This window comes from Sorex araneus, chromosome 5 (genome assembly GCF_027595985.1).
Source record: "Sorex araneus isolate mSorAra2 chromosome 5, mSorAra2.pri, whole genome shotgun sequence".
Lineage (NCBI taxonomy): Eukaryota > Metazoa > Chordata > Mammalia > Eulipotyphla > Soricidae > Sorex > Sorex araneus.
Genome location: NC_073306.1, coordinates 17805308 through 17825557, shown reverse-complemented (window position 1 = coordinate 17825557; position 20250 = coordinate 17805308). Strand labels below are relative to the sequence as shown.

Genomic DNA, 20250 nt, shown 5'->3' with positions numbered 1-20250 from the left:
ACATGTTCCTTGTGCTCAATCCTCAGAGCACAGAATCCTGAGCCACGACCTCTGTGAATCTGCTTAGCCCCAGCAGCCTCGCCCTGTCCATCTTACCTTGGGTCCATCTTGTTCCCTTCTAGAACTCGGTCAGGGAGCGTTTGCCTGTCTTGAGTTGCTCATTGTCCTTGCTTCTGCTTGTCTCAATTCCTGAGACAAGCAGGAATTCCTATAGGTGGATCTGCTGGCTAGGCTGGACTATTTCTGGGGAGGGAACATTCCCCTGTGCTGGAGGTGTCCACAGCTGAGAACACTTCCTCAACTCGGCCGCATTGCACCCTTAGAGTGGAATGTCTGCTGTGTGTCATTGTTGGCCCGGGTAGAACAGCTGCAGAGAGAGCTAAGACATGGGCCGACCTGGCCAGCAGACTGGCCTTCCTGCTTACAAGCTGTGTGACCCTGGGCACGTTATTTAACTCATTTGTAAAATGAATTGATAGTTTATCAGTAGGGATTCTTCTGGGTGCTGGTAAGAGAATTCTCAATTAATAGTGGCATAAGCAATAAGGACATTTAATTATCTCACTGCACAAGAAATCCCAAGGGAGCTAGCACTGGAGTTGGCTCAGCAATGAAGCAATATGGGGTTCTGTGGTTCTATCTCTATAACTTCCAGGCGTCCCCTCAAGTTCAGATCAATATTATAATACCTGCAGCGCAGGAATAGAAGTCCCAGGCTTTTGAATAGTCAAAATCTAAGCACTTTCGCAAAATAACCAAAAGACCTTTTATTGGTCTGTCTCTTATTGGGGAGCAAAGTATCTGGCAGAAAATAAAAGATTTTTATTTCTCATTGGCTAGCTCTGGTCACATGTGTAGGATAACATAGCCTCAGGTAGTTTAGATTTATTGGGTTGTTCCCATCACAGTGCTCCCTTTCCTGTGTGTTTATTTGTAGCTTCTTTCTTTGTGCCCTGTTGACTTGCACATATTGTTTTTGTCTTCTCCTTAAGTCCTTTGTATAGTTTATTCAGAGCCATGTCCATTTGTATGGGCACAGGAAGACAGTAGTAAATGCTATGCTTTTGTTATGTGGGAATCATTTGACTCTAAATGATATTTTCCTCCTGGGCATCTGTTCTCTGGACCTAAGCCTCAGCTGCCCTTACTTCCTCCTCCTCCTCCTCCTCCTCCTCCTCCTCATCATCATCATCATCATCATCATCATCATCCCGTTGATCGTCGAATTTCTCGAGTGGTCTCAATAACATCTCTATTCATCCTAGCCCTGAGATATTAGAAGCCTCTCTTTACTCATCCTTCCCGACGATGCCACATTGGAGGCTCTTTCAGGGTCAGGGGAATGAGACCCAGCATTGTTACTGGTTTTGGCATACGAATACACCATGGGGAGTTTACGAGGTTCTCCCATGTGGGCAGGAAACTCTCGGTAGCTAGCCAGGTTCTCTCAGAGGGAGAAGAAGGCTATAAGATGTCTTCCGGGAGTTTGGTTTTAAGTCTCTGGATGTGGGTTGTTGGTGGGATTACACGGCGCCAGGCACAGTCCCTGGGTATGACCGCCTAGCTACTGGAAAATGAGAAATCTGGGTGGGAGAGGCCCAGTCCCGATCTGAGCAGGCTTGGAAGTCTCAGCCCCGGGTCCCACATCTGCCAGTACCTCCATGTGTGAGGCTCATCCGAACGTGTGGAGAGGGGCCTTGAGCATGGCTGTGACTAGGCTCTGGAAGTCTTCGGCCATGGGAGTGCTGCTCTGGGTGGGGAGAGAAGCTGGAGCCCATCCCCTCTGAGGGGTCCCGGGGAAGACAACCAGGCACGAGGCAAGAGACTCTCTGCCCTTACTTCCTAGCATCCCCAAAAGCAGGGTCCCAACGAGGGACTGGATGAACCCAGGGCAAGCAGTGAGCTATGTGCTACCCTGGCATTGAGATGGGCCTGGCCAAGGTGCCTAATGCTTAACTATAAATTAAGAGCTTGGTCATGGACAGATGCTGTCATGATCCAAAAAGTAATAACTAGTTTCGAACCCTGCTAGGGTTAGGAATGATTAATCTGGCCTGAGCTCTGTAGTCTGAGTCTGTGGCAAGATGCTCCCAAGAGAGCTGCCCTACAAGCTTCAATGTATCTCTTACTGTGTCCATACAAAAATAGCTAAAGGAGAAAAATACCTTAAGAGGTAATTTGCCCGGGGTCTGTGAGGGAGGGCTTCCTTAGGTTGTTTTTGCTTCCAGACTGGGTGGAGCTTGTGCCTGGAGGGTAAAGTGGAGAGAGTAAGTAGGGATGGAGAGAGAAGCAGTGAGAGTCAGAATGGAGAGAGGAGAGGGAGAGGCCAGGCTGTGAGACACAGTCAGGACCGATGAGCAGGGATCGAGGAATGAGAGGCAATGAAGGAAGAATGCGTGAGATGGGAGAGATGAGAGATTGAATAAACGGTAACTAATCAGCAACCAGCCTGGTCCTTGTTCTTCCTTTGCCTGCCCATCACCTACAGCTGTCCCCATCCTGTCCATACACAACGGCTCCAGAGCACCAAAGGCGGGCGGTGAGAGAGAGTCGCCCGGAGAGCCCTCAAACACATATCCTTCTGCGGGAGTGTTCCTTACAACATGCTCACCTCCAGAGTCAGCTGGAGAAAAGCAGTGTTATAGTTTAAAGAGGACTTTGGGACAGGGTGTGCTGCCATCTGGACAAAAATAAATAAATAAATAAATAAATAAATAAAGGTGGGAGGAGGTCTGCTGTAATGGAAGGAAAAGGCTACTATTAGCTGGGCAGCAACAGTAACAAAGATTGGAGTCAAATACACAAAGGGCTTAGTGTTTCTGAAAGGTTTTAAATCCATGCATGCCTGGCACCCATGACTATTGCCTCTGCTCATTACAAATTAATCAAAGCACCCATGTTCCCAATGACCATCTCTTCTCCTACCAAGAACTTTATTCTACCCTTCAAGATGTCCTTCCTTGAAGGTCAGTCTTCAAGGTCAGAACAGAAAGGGTAAATGCATCGCAGGTAAGACTGTTGGTTGCAGCACCGTACCAGGTGTGATTCACACTTCAGTCCCGTCTGGCAGTGGAGGTTGGAGGTAGGGGGGTGTGGAGTGTGAATGGCGAGGCATTAGCCCCAGTCGCAAAGAAGAACAGGATCTGCATCATTAATTTTCTCCAAGAAGCCGTCCCTCCTGTGTTGGTGTCCTTGGTCCTAACATGTTTTCATTTCTGTCTTAGTTTTTTTATGCTACCTTTTAGGAGGCCTGAAAATAGGCCAAATTGACCTCTTCAGCAAGAAGAGATGGGAGCAGGCCCCTCTGAGCAAAAGATTCATGACCAGGCACTGTCCCTGGCCGCAGGAGCCTTACTGGCCCCTGTAAATCCAAGGGGCGGGGGCAGCAGGGCTTTGCAGCTATACTGGGGCGCTTGAAAGAGACCCGACCACGAGAACTCCCCGGTATAGGCCAGGCCTGATTGTCACTTAATGTTACCTTGAGTAGAAAACCCAACACTTTGGGTGAAAACCAAATTTCTCTCTTGGCACAATAAAGCTTTACAAAAGAGTCTCAAGTTCTGTGAGAGAGACACTCCTCTCAGATTCTTGCCCTCCACCTGTGACCACTGGGAATGACTCCATGCCACAACCATGCCACAGGGGTCGTGGAGCAAAGAATGGGCGAGTGGTGATTGGTTCCCAGGAACTCGGGTGCATGAACACCACCTTCTCCTGGTGCTCTCTGAGCTCAGGGACAGAAAGGGCCTATTGTGTTTAGCAGGAGTGGAAATGGAATAAGCCCGGCTGAAAGAAGTCATGTATTAGGGTCTGTCTGATTCAAGACCTGTATTTTCATGCACAGGTATTTCAACCCACTCAAGAGCCGAATCGCCAACACTGAGAGTCTCCAGTGTCGTTAAACATGGGGGCCGTGAACTGGGAGGGACAAGGCCATCCAAAGTGTGAGGCCTGGGCTCTTGGCTCTCTGAGCCCTGCTCTGTCACCTACCTATAAAGTAGGATGTCACAGTGCAAGCCACAGACCAGCTCCAGCAAACCAGGTGTTAATAGGGACCTGGCTTGTGGGAAGTGACTCATTAAGACATTCTATGAAGAACAACAGCTTGAGTTGAGGCTCTGGGTACTGTTCACTGAGAGTCTGGCTCTGGTGAAGCCCCCGTGGCTGCCTGCCTCAGTAGAACCATCCTGAGTGTCCTCTGCAGAGGAAGTCTGAGCCCCATGAAGCAGGCTCCTGAAACTGGTCTGTCTGTCTAGCCAGCTGGTGGCTGCCCTGGTGGCACTTTAACTCCTGACAGCTTTCTGGGTTCCAGAGGAGGTCACTGCTTCTGACTCCATAGTCTGTTCTGTTAAAGAAGCTTCTTGTCCCAGATGAGCTGCCTTGAACAGCATGTCATGCCTGGTCCACTGTAGGATAACATTGGGTTTGTCCTCTCAGCCTTGTCGCAGGGAACTTAGTTTACCTTAAAGCAATGTCCTTTCTGTTTGGACACAGGTAGACAGTTATTATTATGCTTTGTAACTTGGGAGCTGATTGACTTCAATAATATTTACTCCTGGGCATCTGCTTTTTTGACTTAGTTGCCCTTAGTTCCTGTCACTGTCACTGTCATCCCGTTGCTCATCAATTTGCTCGAGCAAGCACCAGTAACATCTCTCATTGTGAGATTTATTGTTACTGTTTTTGGCATATAGAATACACCACAGGTAGCTTGCCAGGCTCTGCCATGTGGGCGCAATACTCTCATTAGCTGATGGACTCTCCGAGAGGGGCGAAGAAATCGAACATGGGTTGGCCATGTGCAAGGCACATGGCCCTACTGCTGTACTATCACTCCAGCCCCTTAGTTCCTAGCACCCCAAAAGCAGGGTCCCGACAAGGGTTGGAATGGACCCAGGGCAAGCTGTGAGCTATCCTGGCATCGAAATGGGCCAGGCCAAAGTGCCACAATACTCAACTATAAGTTGATAACATGGTCATAGACAAATGCTGTCATGATCCAAAAGTAACGATGAGACTATGACCCTGATGGGGTTAGGAAGACTAACCTGACCTGAGGACTGTGATCTGGAATATATAGTGAGATGTCCTCAGGAAGAACCAAATTTTAAGTCTGATATATCTCTTACTGTGTTCATACAGAATGGCATTGCTAGAAATATTAGAAGTAAATTTATTACAACTATTTAAGTGGATTACTAGCTGAGGATGGAGGAAAGCGACCGACACACCCTTGTTTGGATCTTACCCTTGAAGGGATCTCCTAGTAATCTGGAATAATCTCCTTAGATGATATTTTGTTAATCTCCTAGAGAAGTGGTCTTCCCCCTCTTTGTTGATTTGTTAATGTTCAATCCACCTTTGTGTTACCGCCCTATGTGATTGCTATATAAACTAAGACTGTAACAGTAGGGAGAAGACACAGAAGCGAGGGAGAAGAGGCAGAGGTAAGACAGAAGCAAGGAGGAGACAGAAGCGGAGAGAAGATGCAGAGGTAAGACAGAAAGAAGCAAGGAGAAGAGACAGAACTGGAGAGTGATGACACAGAAGCAGGGACAGAGAGAGGTCGGAAGAGACCAGAGGAAGACTACAGAGACAGAGATAGAAAGACAGACAGAAGAGAACACAGCAGCACACACAGAAGCAGAGCACAAGGAGAAGCCATCCCGATCCGATCTATACACAGCGGCTCAAGAGCACAGAGAGAGGGAGAGAGAGAGAGAGAGAGAGAGAGAGAGAGCTGCCCCGAGAGCCCGCGAACAACACAACACACATCATTGCACACTCCAGCGCACGCACACGTTTGTATTTTTTACAGTCCACGATTTTTAACCTCAAACTCCCCCTGCATGGATGGCTATTCGGGTTACTCCCAGTCCAGAGTCGAGGAAACATCAGAAATGGCAGGTTCAACCTCTGAGGGCCTGATCATGTGGCCTGGGAAATGAATGATGACCTGCTGTCCTTGGGCAAGTAGATGGCCAGTCTGGGTATTGGGGATCACTTCTATGGCCCCCAAAGGAGAAAGGACACTGTAATGGGACAGTAACCAACTTCTAACACCACAGCCTACAGTACTCATTAAGATCTGACAGCTGATTTATTACTTCCTCAAAGCAACCCTGAGGGTTCAGCATTACTTGAATTATTTGCTAGGTAAACATGGGCCAGTAAGCTCACCTCTAAATTTCAGTCCATTCATCTGTTCAATGGGTGTGTTATGGGGACCCAACCATAATTTGTTCGACAGCTAACGTAGCAATTTGGACTACCCCCAAAGCTAGACAGTACTGGGGAGTCATGTGTTGTCAGCTGTTGCTTGGAGTCAGGAAACAGGTGAGAGAGCGGCTGAAGAGAGGGGACAGGGAAAGTCAACTAAAGCATCATCACCAACTGGGGTAATGTCTGAGCAACTGGGGCTCCATCCCCAAATCAAAACTCTCATGCCAGTCCCCCCTGCTTGATCTGTAAATTTCAGAGAAACCTTGAGAAGGAGCCATGGGAGTTTAAAGGAAAGAAAGGTTCTGTCCAGTTGTCTGGAACAAGCTTCGGTTCCCATTGTCCCTGCTCTTCATCTGCCTTTCTAGGAAAAGGTTGGCCTTATCCCTTTCAGTCCAAACATTAGAATCAACACTCATGGTGATCCAAACCACTCTGGATCAGGGTCGTAATAAGGCAAATAGAACAGTGAGGTTAATGAAACACCTACACACACTCATAAATCAGATTAAAGCAGAACAGGCAACAAATGAAAGTTTCCCTTTTCTTCCCACAAGCAAAAGCTGATGATCATCGATTCTGGGTTGCACACCAGGCAAATATGACCAAGCATTTAGAATCGTCATCTTGTAACTAATGACCCTAGGATCCAGACTCAGACAATGTGGGAATTACAACAGGCTCGGTGAGAGAGAACACGCCTCACCTGCATGAGACCCCACGTCACACATGCAGCTCTGTGGAGGCCGTCATGGATGACTGTATTTCTATGTTCAAAACCCAGAATAACTCTGGGAAGCAGCCAGAGAAAATATCAGCATCCCTAATTTCCAAAGGGAAAATAAGACACTCATTTTGTCCTTGATTCTTTCAAAGCTACTGTCACATCAGAGGAAAATATTTGTGGAAAAATCAAATGTACTGTGCATGCTTCTGTGCAAAAAAGGTGAAAATTATAACTTTTAAAAGTACACCTCAAGTACACAGAGGAAAATGAAGCTAAAGGCACCTTCAAAGATGAAACACCACTGATCAAGCTTAATATATGTTAATTTTGCTTTATTTTGTATTCTAACAAGAAAAAAAATTTTGGTTTTGTTTTTGGGCCACACCCAGCAGTGCTCAGGGCTTACTCCTGCCTCTGTGTTCAGGGATCACTCCTGGCAGGATGTGGGGGACCATATGGGGAGCCAAAAATCAAACCCAGGTCAGCATGTACCAGGCAAACACCCTACCTGGGGTACTATCATTCCTGTCCTGGCAAGAAAAAATTTTTTTAAAGTAAGTGTGGTTTTAGTTCCTTGCAGCCCACAGTGACATACTAGGCCCATGTGGTCTGTGAATGTAGTGCTGAAACTTTGTCAGGTATGCTTATTGGTTCAAAGAGCCCCCCCCTCCATTTTTTTTCAGAGTTTTCATCCCACAAGTAGGCTACACAGACTAATCAAAACCACAGATTTTCCTACAGCTGGAATTTTGGTAGCACCAGAGGTCACCTGATCACCAGTGGTCCTGATCGGTCTCTGATGCTTCAGATAAGTTTGGATGCAGGACCGCCCTGTGACAGCTGCCCAGAGAGCTCCAACTCTGAACAGCAGCCTCTCTGCTCATGAATCTTCACCCTCCCAGATGCAGGCAACTCAACAGAACAACTGGTTTCTGATGCCTGCACAGAATTAGGCAAGATTCTTGGTGCCACCAAAAGGCTCCACGCCACCCTTTGAGGCTACTGATGGAAGTTGTGGGGTGAAAGGAAGGGGGCAGGGAGCACACAGATAGGGTATTCCTTCTGGAAATAAAGTGAGTTATTTCTCACCACAGAACCAGAAACTCTTCAGGCCTAATAAAAACACATTTTGAGATAATTCACAGAAATCTTATCTTCCACCTCTTTGAAAACACTTTAAGTGGATATTCTTACCACCTGTCATGAGGTTTTAAAATGAGTGTTTTAAACAGGGGTAGAAGGCATTGGCCCTGCTGCGTCCAAGCGAGAGGTATGGGAACTGCATGCTCTTTATTCCCATTTGCTTTATGAGCTTTTCCACTGGCAGTGGCAGTAAATGGACACAGGGAACAGACTTTGGAGTCGAGAGAGGAGAGTTTGAGTCTCAGGTCTACCATTAAGTGCTGAGCAGTTCTAGGCACACAGTTACTTAATGTCTGAGCTTTGGTTTCCGGACTTAAAAAAGAACAACTGAAAGTGATATCTCCCTCTCCAAAGAAAACATGGTATTGCTGGAAAGCACTGGATTACGTACAGATCAACTATTCTGTTCCTTCTCATCCCAGTTCAGCCATTTACTTGAAATGCATGCTTGGATAACTGGCCCAGTTTCTCCAAGCTTTAATTTTCTTTTCTTTGAGTAAATACCACCACCAGTCCTTGCAGTCACTCAGGTTTAGGGGACTTGTGAGTAATTCAAGAAAATGCAAATCAGATAATCTCAAATCAATGTAAAAATGATGCTGTCATCCCATTTGTTTAAGTTTGCTTCCTCTTGCATGGTCAGTGCTGTTTCATCCTTAAAGATGCTTTTAGCTTCAATGTCATGGAGAGTTCTGCCTCTATGTACTTTATAGATTCATATCTGATATTGGGGTCTTTAATCCACCTTGATCTGACTTTTGTGCCTGACATTAGACAGAGGTTAGAGTTCATTTTTTTGCACGTAGCTATCCAGTTTTCCCAGCACCACTTGTTGAAGAGGCTTTGTTCCACTTCACGTTTCTGGCACCTTTGTCAAAGATTAAGTGGCCATACATTTGGGGGTCTGTGACAGGATATTCAACTCTGTTCCATTGGTCTGCAGGTCAAACTAAGAAGCTTCTGCACTTCAAAAGAAACAGTGACCAAAATACAGAAAGAGCCCACAGAATGGGAAAGAGTATTTACTCAATACCCATCTGATAAGGGATTAATATCCAAGATATACAAGACACTAGTAGAATTGTACAAGAAAAAACCTCCAACCCCATCAAAAAATGGGGAGAAGAAATGAATAGAAGTTTCCTCAAAAAAGAAATACAGGGGTTGGAGCAATAGCACAGCGGGTAGCGGGGCCCGAGCGATAGCACAGCGGGTAAGGCGTTTGCCTTGCATGCGGCCGACCCGGGTTCGATCCCCGGCATCCCATATGGTCCCCCAAGCACCGCCAGGAGTAATTCCTGAGTGCAGAGCCAGGAGTAACCCCTGAGCATCGCTGGGTGTGACCCAAAAAGCAAAAAAAAAAAAAAAATAGCACAGCGGGTAGGGCGTTTGCTTTGCACGCAGCCAACCTGGGTTCAATTCCCAGCATCCCATATTGTCCCCTGAGCACCGTCAGGAGTGCATGAGCCAAGAGTAACCCCTGTGCAACACTGGGTGTGACCCACAAAGCAAAAAAAAAAAAAAAGAATACAAATGACCAAAAGGCACATGAAAAAATTCTCCACATCACTAGTCATCAGGGAGATGCAAATCAGAATAATAATGAGATATCATCTCACACCACAGAGACTGGCACACATTCAAAAGAACAAAAGCAACCAGTGCTGGCGTGGATGTGGGGAAAAAGGGACGCTCCTTCACTGTTGGTGGGAATGCCGACTCTTTTACTATGGGTCCAACCTTTCTGGAAAACAATATGGACAGCCCTTCAAAAACTAGAAATTGAGCTTCCATATGATCCCACAATACCACTTCTAGGAATATGTCCCGAGGATGAAAAAAAGCATGGTAGAAATGACATCTGTACCTATATGTTCATTGGAGCACTGTTCACAATAGCCAAAATCTGGAAACAACCCAAGTGCCCTAGAACAGATGACTGGTTAAAGAAACTTTGGTACATCTACACAATGGAATACTATGTAGCTGTTAGGAGATATGAAGTCATGAAATTTGCTTATAAATGGATAAACATGGAGAGTATCATGCTAAGTAAAATGAGTCAGAAAGTGAGGGACAGGGGCTGGAGCGATAGCACAGCAGGTAGGGCATTTGTCTTGCATGCGGCTGACCCGGGTACAATTCCCAGCATCCCATATGGTCCCCTGAGCACCATCGGGGGTAATTCCTGAGTGCAGAGCCAGGAGTGACCCCTGTGTATCGCTGGGTGTGACCTAAACAGCAAAAAAAAAAAGAGAGAGAGGGACAGACATAGAGGGACTGCACTCATTTGTGGAGTATAAAATAACATCACATGAGGCTGACACCCAAGGACAGTAGATACAAGGGCTAAGAGGATTGCCCCATAGCTGGAAGACTGCTTCATGAGCGGAGGGGAGAAGGCAGATGGAATAGAGAAGGGATCACTAAGAAAATGATGGCTGGAGGAATCATTCGGGATGGGAGATGTGTGGCGAAAGTAGATAACGGACCAAACATGATGACATCTCAGTGTCTGTGTTGCAAGCCATAATGCCCCAAAGTAGAGAGAGAGTATGGGGAATACTGTCTGCCATGGAGGCAGGGGGAGGGTGGGAAAGAGGGGGTATACCCGGGATATTGGTGGTGGGGAATGTGCACTGGTGGAGGGATGGGTGTTTGATCATTGTGAGATTGTAACCCAAACATGAAAGCTTGTAACTATCTCATGGTGATTCAATAAAATTTAAAAATAAATAAATAAATAAATAAATAAATAAATAAATAAATAAATAAAAATTATGCTGAACTGTTTTTGCTCAAAGATGATTTCAGACCAAAATCTTTAAGGAATTATCTTGTTTATTTGCCTGCTGACTGGGAATCAACAAGGTTTTCCTCCACTGACTTAACAGACTGTCTCTTCTTGCTTAATTTGCTTTGTTTGGTTGTGGAGGCTGTACATATCCTTAGCTCCAGCCAGACTGAACGTCTTATAGGCTGCTACAGTGATTGCTTCTGTGGTGCTTTTTGGAGGATGCTGCTGGTACAAGAGGCTGTTTCCAAGGTTGAGAAGCAAGTCCCTTTTCTCCTCTGGATGTGAACTAAGCATGGAACCTGGGACCACAGCAGCCATCTTAGAATCAAGAGAAAATACTGAATCAACAGCTAAGAGTCATTGTTAGGACAAAACATGATCCTCTGGACTCAACTGTCCCTGGCTTTTCTGTAAGGTGAAACAACACAATTTTTATCGGATTTGATTTTCCTGCTCTTGCAAGTAAAACAACCTCAAGTAAGATAGAATGTGCCTTTGAGTGAGTTTCATCAAGCCCTTACATTTCAGTTTCCTGATCCACGGTATAGGAAGAACATAACAACTTGTATACAGGGCTGCAATGAGGTTTAATAATGCAAGAAAAAAATGATTAGTGTGAGTCTTAGTACAAAGTATGGGTGGCTAATTTTTAGTATGGTTGGAGTTCCAGACCCTGTGCTAAGTACAGCATCTCCCTTTATTGTCAGACTGACCAAAGGAGTAGGATCTTAGCCCCATTCCACAGATGAAGAAAGGAGCACCAAGTTTCTGTGAGTTGCCTATGATTCCCAGGCTACCACAGGGCAAAGATTTTATGAAGATTGTATCGTATCCCTTTGTTTGTCTGTTTTGGAGTGTCACTCCTGGCAGTGCTCAAGGAACCATGTGGGAGCTGGGAATTGAATGAAGATGGGCTGTGTGCAAGGCAAGTGCCCTGTCCACTGTACTATTTCTCAGAACCTCTTTTATGTTATTGTTTTTTTTTCCTTTTTGGATCACAACCAGCAATTCTTAGGGGTTACTCCTCCTGGCTCTGCACTCAGGAATTACTCCTGGAGGTGCTCAGGAAACCATATGGAATGCCAGATATCACACCTGGGTAGGCTGCATGTAAGGCAAATAAATGCTCTACCTGCTGCCTTACAGCTCTGGCCCTGGACCTCTCTTTTTATAAAAAAAAAAATATATATATATTTAATAATTGGTGATGACTGTATGAGCAAAATGTTAACTAAATTCTTATAATATGCCCCAAACTAAATTTAGGGACAGAGCAGTAAAACACATGGGTGGGAGTGGGAGTGGGAGAGTGGTGGTGTTGATTTAAGTTTAGAAAAAGGTGAATGATTTATACAATCTGAAGAGAAACCAGAGTTTGGGGGTGAGCTAAGTCTAGACTTACAACGATTTGCATTATAAAATTAGACTGAATTTATGCTTTGGATATTGGCATCACACTCCTAATAAATTGGCAGACCCACCAACATACTTTAATACTCCAGCAACATACTTTAATACTCCCAGCGCAAGGAAAGCCCTGACAGAAAGTTATGCAATTAAACATAGTACACACAGGCTCTTTCCCTATACAATGTAGGTCTATGTGTACTCAGGACATTCCCATTGCTTTTTTAAATTTCCCCTAAAGCCCTGGGCTAAAATATAGCATGCCTTTATGCTTACTGACGGCGTAGATTAGTTTGTTTTTAAGGCATTTTCCTAAGTACTATACAAGTATTACCTTACACTGTCTGCACTCTTTCTGACCTGGTGGTTTTCACTTATGCACTTTGTTCAAGTCTGAAAAATATGATCAGATGTGGCAATGGGATGGGAAGGAGAGGCGAACTGCACCTCTGGATGTGTACTGCACGATGTCCTGAGGGGACAGAGCCGCAGGGAAACTGAATGGGGTAATTTCCTCTTCACTCTGAGTTGGCTCCCCCCCCAGATGCCTTTATAAGTTACGAGATGCCTCTGCAGAACTTGGACCTCTAGGGGTTGAAAGAATAAACCGAATGAGAGTTCACTGGACACAGCCTTGCTGTCTTGTGTGCAGATCGAGAAATTTCTTACAGAGGAGACATACCCACCATAGAGGTGAGGCAGGGAGAGAGAGAGAGAAGAGAGAGAGAGAGAGAGAGAGAGAGAGAGAGAGAGAGAGAGAGAGAGAGAGAGAGTGTGTGGAGGGGGACGGATCAGGAGACACTGGTGGTCGGAAACGTACACTGGTGAATGGGACAGTTGTTTGAACATTGTATGGCTGAACCCCAGTCATGAACAACTTTGTAGTGTGTACCTCACTGTGATTCAATTTAAAAAATTAATTTCTCACAAGTAATCTATAACACACCCTGAAAAAGTCTCTGAACCTGTCACCCCAAGTCAGTATTAAGTCTCAGAAAATGTCAGAGTAATGGCCCACAGGGGCAGGGAAGAGCTTCAGCTCTGACTCAGCCTCAGCCCCAGCCCAGCTTCTCATAAACAGTTGGGTAAAGAGTTTTAGAGAGGGATATAAAAAACATTCTGCGGATAACATGTGTTCCCTGATCTCATGGTAACTATTTAGCAGTGAAGCCAGGAGCAAGCAAACAAGCCACCATAAGTAGGGTTCTGAAAGTTAAGATTCAGAAAACAGAGCACTGTGGAAATATGTTTCTGTAGTCAGTCACACTCAGCTTTGTTCTTTCTGTCATTGTCATCCTGTTGCTCATCGATTTGCTCGAGCGGGCACCAGTAACATTTCTCATTGTGAGACTTATTGTTACTGTTTTTGGCATATCCAATACGCATGGGTAGCTTGCCAGGATCTGCCGGGCGGGCGGGATACTCTCGGTAGCTTGCCAGGCTCTCCGAGAGGGGCAGAGGAATCAAACACGGGTCAGCTGCGTGAAAGGCGAAAGCTCTACTGCTGTGCTATTGCTTGTTCTTTCTAGGTGAGATAAATTGAGTGTCTTTTGTGGTATGTGTGTATGTGGCGCCAGGCATTAAACCCAGACCCTCACATATACAAGGCACACACTCTACCACCAAGCCATATTCCTGGCTCAAAACTCTTTCCCTAATGTTTTAGATACATGTCCCTCTTGGAAATATAAACTCAACATCCCTTCAACAGTCTGGAAGTACAGTAATATTTAGCACATTTAAAAGCTGATTTCCACATTTCTATGACAGCAAGTGCCAAACCACTAGGGGTGTATCTTGTGCTGCTTCTATTCTGTTCTTCCAGACCTTCATTGATACCCAGAGAGACCAACTTGGGAGCAACTGTGTTCCCCTTCTTCTCTTGATGATTCCCTCATGAAGGCAGGAGAGTTGTTGATTTCCTCAGTAAGGACAGGATGGTTGGTGATTCCCAATGAGGACAGGATGGTTGCCTTCTCTAAGGATACAGAGGCTCCCACTATTTTTTTTTTATAATAAATTTTTGTTGTTGTTTTGGGGCCACATCCAGTGGTGCTCAGAGTTTACTCCTGAGAGACTCGGGAATCAAATAGGGTGCTGGGGGCCAAACCTGGGTCAGCTGTATGCAAGGCAAACACCCTACCCACTGTACTGTCACTCTGGTCCCCAGATGATGAGATGAGATGAGTTGACACCAGGCTAATTCTCAAGTTGTTTTTCTTTTAGTGGTTTTATGAAATAAGTATGTAGCACTGTAGCACTGTCATCCCGTTGCTCATCAATTTGCTCAAGCGGGTACCAGTAACATCTCCATTGTGAGACTTGATACTGTTTTTGGCATATCGAATATGCCATGGGTAGCTTGTCAGGCACTTCCGTGAGGGCAGGATACTCTCGGTAGCTTGCTGGGCTCTCTGAGAGGGACGGACGAATCAAACCTGGGTCGGCCACGTGCAAGGCAAACCCACTGTGCTATCGCTCCAGCCCGAAATTTTAATTGTATACATCCTACTACGTTACAAAATCCTTTACATTTGGACATATTTTAACTTGTTTAACCATTTCAGAATTTTTCTAAAAGAACATTTATAATCAATTTAATTTGGATTAAATAGCCCACTACTCAGTTTTAGCTTTTGGAGTGTTTTCCAAACAGGACTCTGCTCAATAATATATGCTTCAGTTGGTAACTTTCTTCTGCAGTGGACAGGCTTTATATACTGCTAGCAAGTGATCTGGGAGAAAGTAAAAACATGCAACATAGTATTTGCAGAAATAAGTGATGGGGGCGGTTCACATGAACAAATTCCTAACTTTCTTTTATTCAACTAGTACAGATAACTATCTAGATTCTAATCACTATATGTGATTAGTTTTAGAGTAATAGCTTCATTTTTTAGAGTAATGTCACTGTCACTGTATCCCATTGTTCATCAATTTTCTCAAGCAGGTGCCAGTAATGTCTCCATTGTGAAACTTGTTGTTACTGTTTTTGGCATATTGAATATGCCACAGGTAGCTTTCCAGGCTCTGCCATGCAGGCGGGATACTCTCGGTAGCTTGCCGGGCTCTCCAAGAGGGACGGAGGAATTGAACCTGGGTCGGCCACGTGCAAGGCAAATGCCCTACCCGCTGTACTATTGCTCTATCTTAGAGTAATAGAGAGGAAAATACCTAGCTTCGATCTTTATATGGCCTAATTTCTAACTGAAAAGTAAATGCAAACTTGAAAGTAAAATGTCATAACAATAGCTACAATGAAAATCTGTTCCAAGAGCAAGTGTAAGGAATATCCCTCGTGCCAAGTGAATTTGGGGCACACTTAGGAGAAGAACAAGCATAAAAAGAAAGTGAACAAATGGTAGAAAACCTTCTGAAAATCAGTACCAGTCCAGAACTACAATCTGACCATTACTTACATTTTAGTCGGGCATTTCTCAGCCAGGTACCATATGGTTCCCTGTGTTTCCCCAGTTCGTGCCAGAGACTCACAGAAAATATCTGCACTAGTGGAGGACAACATACAGCACTAAACTAGGGGGGCAACTGGTAAGACACGGAGTCACAGAAAGAAAGGTCAAAAGAAGCCTTGGTTGGGGGCTGGAGCAATAGCACAGCGGGTAGGGCGTTTGCCTTGCATGCAGCCGACCCGGGTTCAATTCCCAGCATCCCATATGGTCCCCCGAGCACCGCCAGGAGTAATTCCTGAGTGCACGAGCCAGGAGTAACCCCTGTGCATCGCCGGGTGTGACCCAAAAAAACAAAAAACAAAAAAACAAAAAAAAGAGGCCTTGGTTGGACAAAAAAGAAACATGGTGTAAGACTTTGAAGGAAGGTTTAGGTGACTTCTTAGCACCTCCAACACAATGTACCCAGAACTGAATTCTCTATTGGCTTAGAGCAGGTATTTCAAATAGGAGTGAGTGCTTGGGAATGAACTGAGATCCCGTCGGAGGTCAGGCTTCAAATGAGTGGCAGTCTGGAACTGCAGCTTCTCCCAGCTTTCGTGCACATAAGATTAATGGCGTTTATGGCATTAAATACTGGAATTATCTGTAATACTAGCTACCAATATTATCCTACTTAACCCAGGACTCTGTAGAACCCTGAGCGTCTTTTCACATTCCTCAGGCCCGTAGGGTAAAACAGACACAACCAAAACAGTATTTTGGTGAGTAGTTCAATTTTGAGTAGGTCTGTTTCTCCGGCTGATATGAAGTATTCTTTAGGAGCCATCAACAAGCGTGCAACTCCAGAGAGAGAAAACGTAACCTACCAACCTTCTGAATCTGAACAGCACACTCGATTTTCTAAGGCAGTTGCCACTTTCTAATTCTTGAGAGGGACCTGATGGTTCCCTGATAATAATGGTGGTTGTCCATTTTATTTTTTCTTTGCCACTATCTGTCTCTGAATCACACCGTTTCTAATGGTGCCACAATTCCATCTCCAGCACTGCATACATAAGGCCCCACCCCCACCCCAAGCACTGCCAGAGGTGAGCCCAGAGCACTGCAGGGTGTGGCCCCAAAGCTGATGAACAGATCCTTGGACCCATGCAGGGAGCTCCCATTGTTATGAAGAGGCCAAAGGGCCAAGACTTTCCGTGTAGAGCACACTAAAGTGTCTGCAAAGAAACAAACCCTTTCCCCACGTTGCCTCTCACGGTCTCAGAGACAGCCAAACTTCTTCAGCTGCTCTTGTAACCTATGAGTGAAAACCAGGAAGCTCTCTAGCCAGAGGTCCCCAGTCCCACGTACCAGCCAGCCCCACGCAAGCAGCTGTTTCAGGTTCTCTACTTCCCCGTTGATCATCAGTCACCACGCGGACTTACGCCCCGGTTTAGGTTCTGCCAGAACCACACAAGTTACTGCACTTTCCATGTCTCAGCCAGTAGAGGGCACCGTTCACATGCAAGGTAAGTGCGCAGGAGGCAGGCGGGGTAAAATACATATGAAAAATTTATTCTGTGACATTCCCTTCATTGGAGGTATTGCAAAGTAGTTTAAAATACATCAATATATCATGAAAAATACATGGTAGAATTTAGATGATAGCCATAATATACATGATTTGACCTTGGGTAGCCTTTCCCCCTCATCTCAAACATCATTTTAAAAATAAACCACATGAAAATTGGAAAGAATGCTTCATTTCTTCATACATCCCATGTCTCATAAATCTTCATTCAACTGTCAATTTTTTTTCTCAACTATACTTGTTAATGGTATTTGCTTCTGGGCTTGTTTGAGGAGAGGTTCCATTTTCGGTTTCTTCACAGGAACATTTAGGCCTCCTTTCTCTGTCTCTTCAAGAAGATGCTTCATGCTGAGTTTGAACAGTAATCGCGGGTCTGGTCCAGAGAGCGGTGGGCAGTTACAAATCTCTCTCATTTCCAGAGCCTACAAATAAAGAATACAATATACAGATGCATATATGCATGTCAATGAGCGAATAAACACTATTCCTATGTTTCTCAACACAGTGCTACACCAGACAATGAGACATAAAAATACTTTTGAAATAAACGATACCTTTAGTATATCACACATGAACAGAGAAGCTGAGATAAACTATGAAGGTGTATTTTCATTATTTCTTCTCACAATAATGTAAACACACACACACAATCTTCGACAATGGTCAATGCCATGTGGAGGATAAACAGGCCATCTGACCGGTAGTCAGTTCTTTACAGTTCAGGCCCATGGGGTCAGAGCCATAGTACAACCAGTAGGGCACTTGCCTTGCACAGGTCAACCCGGGTTTGATCCCCAGCATCCCATATAGGGGACCCAGGATCATCCCAGATAGGACTCAGGATCACTCAGCGTCCTGCCAGGAGTGATCCCTGGCTGCAGAGCTAGAAGGAAGCCCTGAGCACTGTTTGGTGTGACCCCAAAACAAAAACATAAACTGGAGCAGGCCCTGATGACAACCTTTCAGAGCAGAGACCTTAAGGTGAAGAGATTTTGTTCAAGAAAAGAAAACTAGTGTCATACGAATAGCTGAAGGCTCTAAAAGACGATACATAGAATTGGGACAACTCAGGGTGCAATTGATTGCTAATAACCTAGAAAAAGTAAGCAAATTAAAACCATCCAATTTTTAACTCCAGGAAAAAATAAAAAGCTGCAGGGAAAGAAAAAGTAATCACAGTATATTACGTGGCTCTGCTGTGAGTAGCTCGTAAACTGTTTTTTAAATATTGAAGTCTGGTCTACTCAAAATCACAAACTCCGCCACACCGGGACAAATGAGGGATGGATCGATAAGTGTTGTACACAGGGTCTGACAGCGAGGCGGAAGGATCTGATGCTCATCCACCGCAGCGGAAGGAGACGGCGATGCCAACAGCAGGAGGAGAGGGGAGGAGGTGGCCAGCGACGTGTGTTATGTAAATCTGATGGGAAATACCAAAACATAACGTCACAGAGTTGGCCGCAGTTTCCCCTGCCACTGAGGGCACTGCTGATTTAAGCAGCCAGTCTGGGAGAACAAGGACTCTTTCAAGTGGGTAGAAGGGGGCCGGAGAGATACAACAGTGGGTAGGGCGTTTGCCTTGCATGTGGTTGACCTGGGTTTGATCCTCAGCATCCCATAGACCTCCGAAGCCAGGAGCAAGCCCTGATCGGTGTGTGTGGGCCCAAATCAAAACAGAAACAAAACAAACAAACAAACAAAAAAGCAAGTGGGCACAAGAAGGACTTGAAGACATTAAAAAGTCAAAGACCAAAATGTTAAAATGTTGGTACTTGATAACTTAAAGGGCTTTAAGGAAAAGCTACATAGTAAATCACAAGGAGGAGAGCTAGTTGTGATGTTCAGCCATCCTGCACTACAGGAAATACGGACTGGGGGGAAATGTGTGTGGGGGGGGCGGTGTGTGGCGGAGATAAAGGGGAAGAGACATGAGGGTCACAGAGGCCCCTAGAAGCAGATCATCCCAAAGTGAGGAATGGGGCGCATGAGGAGGGTATGTGTCTGGAGCGCTCTGGAGCAGGTGGGAAGCTTGTTCTAGAACAGAGCAGGGCTGGGGACAGCCAGCCGATTATTAGGATCTCTGGAGTCCGGGTGTGGGATTTTGGGTTTCACTCTGAGTGGGGCTGCCCCTGACACTGGGGGGTCCCGGCAGTAAGGCAAAGAACGGCCCGGAGACCCGTGTTTAAATACAAGGCACTACACAAACCACCTTCTGCTTTCTTGGAGAAATACACCTTTGGATGACGCTGGAAGGCCAGGATTCTTGCGTTTCAGGCTGCCTATGGCAGGGATGCATGGCTTTGCCCCTTCTCTTGCCCCTGGCCTTGCGTCCCCTGGACCCCGGGGGGGCTCTGAGTAAGCTTCCAAGGATGAGATCCAGAGAGTCTGTGGGAGCAACTACAGCAAGCTTGGAGAGCATCCCAAAACCCCAAGCACACAGAGGAAGGCATCGCGGGGACACAGGGCCGCTGACGGGGGCACTGCCTGAAGTGGCGGGCAGGGCAGGGCGGAGGGTCTGGGAGCACGTCTGCCTCTGAAAAAGGGAGGCTCGGCTCTGCGTTCCCAGGATATACTGTCATGCGGCGACGGCAAGAAGCGAAACTGTTCGGTAGCAGTTACCTGGTGCTCTCTGCACTGCACATAAATACAGGCGGTGTGAGAAGCATCACACTTCTCAAGCGGAAAATACATGCTTAGAAGAGCAAACCGAATAGAAAAATAAACACAAGAAGATGTTTCCCCCAAACAGCACTGAAGTAAATGGAAAACTGCGATGCGCTGTGCAGACCTGGAGCCCTCTGCGTGTGGAAGCGATGATTAGAATGAGTCCGGCCCGGAGCAGTTTCTGACGCAGCGGCAGGCGTAAGCCCTGAGCACTGCTGAGTGAGACTCCAAACCAAAAAAATTAATAACGGTAATATTTGCACTGAGGGCGGGGGATCTCGAGGACTTGCTTTGCATATGTGAGGCCCTC

At 45.8% G+C, this 20250-nt stretch overlaps 1 protein-coding gene across 1 annotated transcript in view; it reads right to left on the bottom strand.

The window, feature by feature from the left end:
• Positions 1 to 17259: 17259 nt before the first annotated feature.
• Positions 17260 to 20250, bottom strand: part of OMA1 (OMA1 zinc metallopeptidase) — a 78000-nt gene continuing 75009 nt past the window's right edge. Inside the window, exon 10 of the mRNA XM_004607303.2 lies at positions 17260 to 17695. Coding sequence (XP_004607360.2) covers positions 17489 to 17695 — 207 coding nt within the window. The 3' untranslated portion in view covers positions 17260 to 17488. The remainder of the gene's footprint in view (positions 17696 to 20250) is intronic.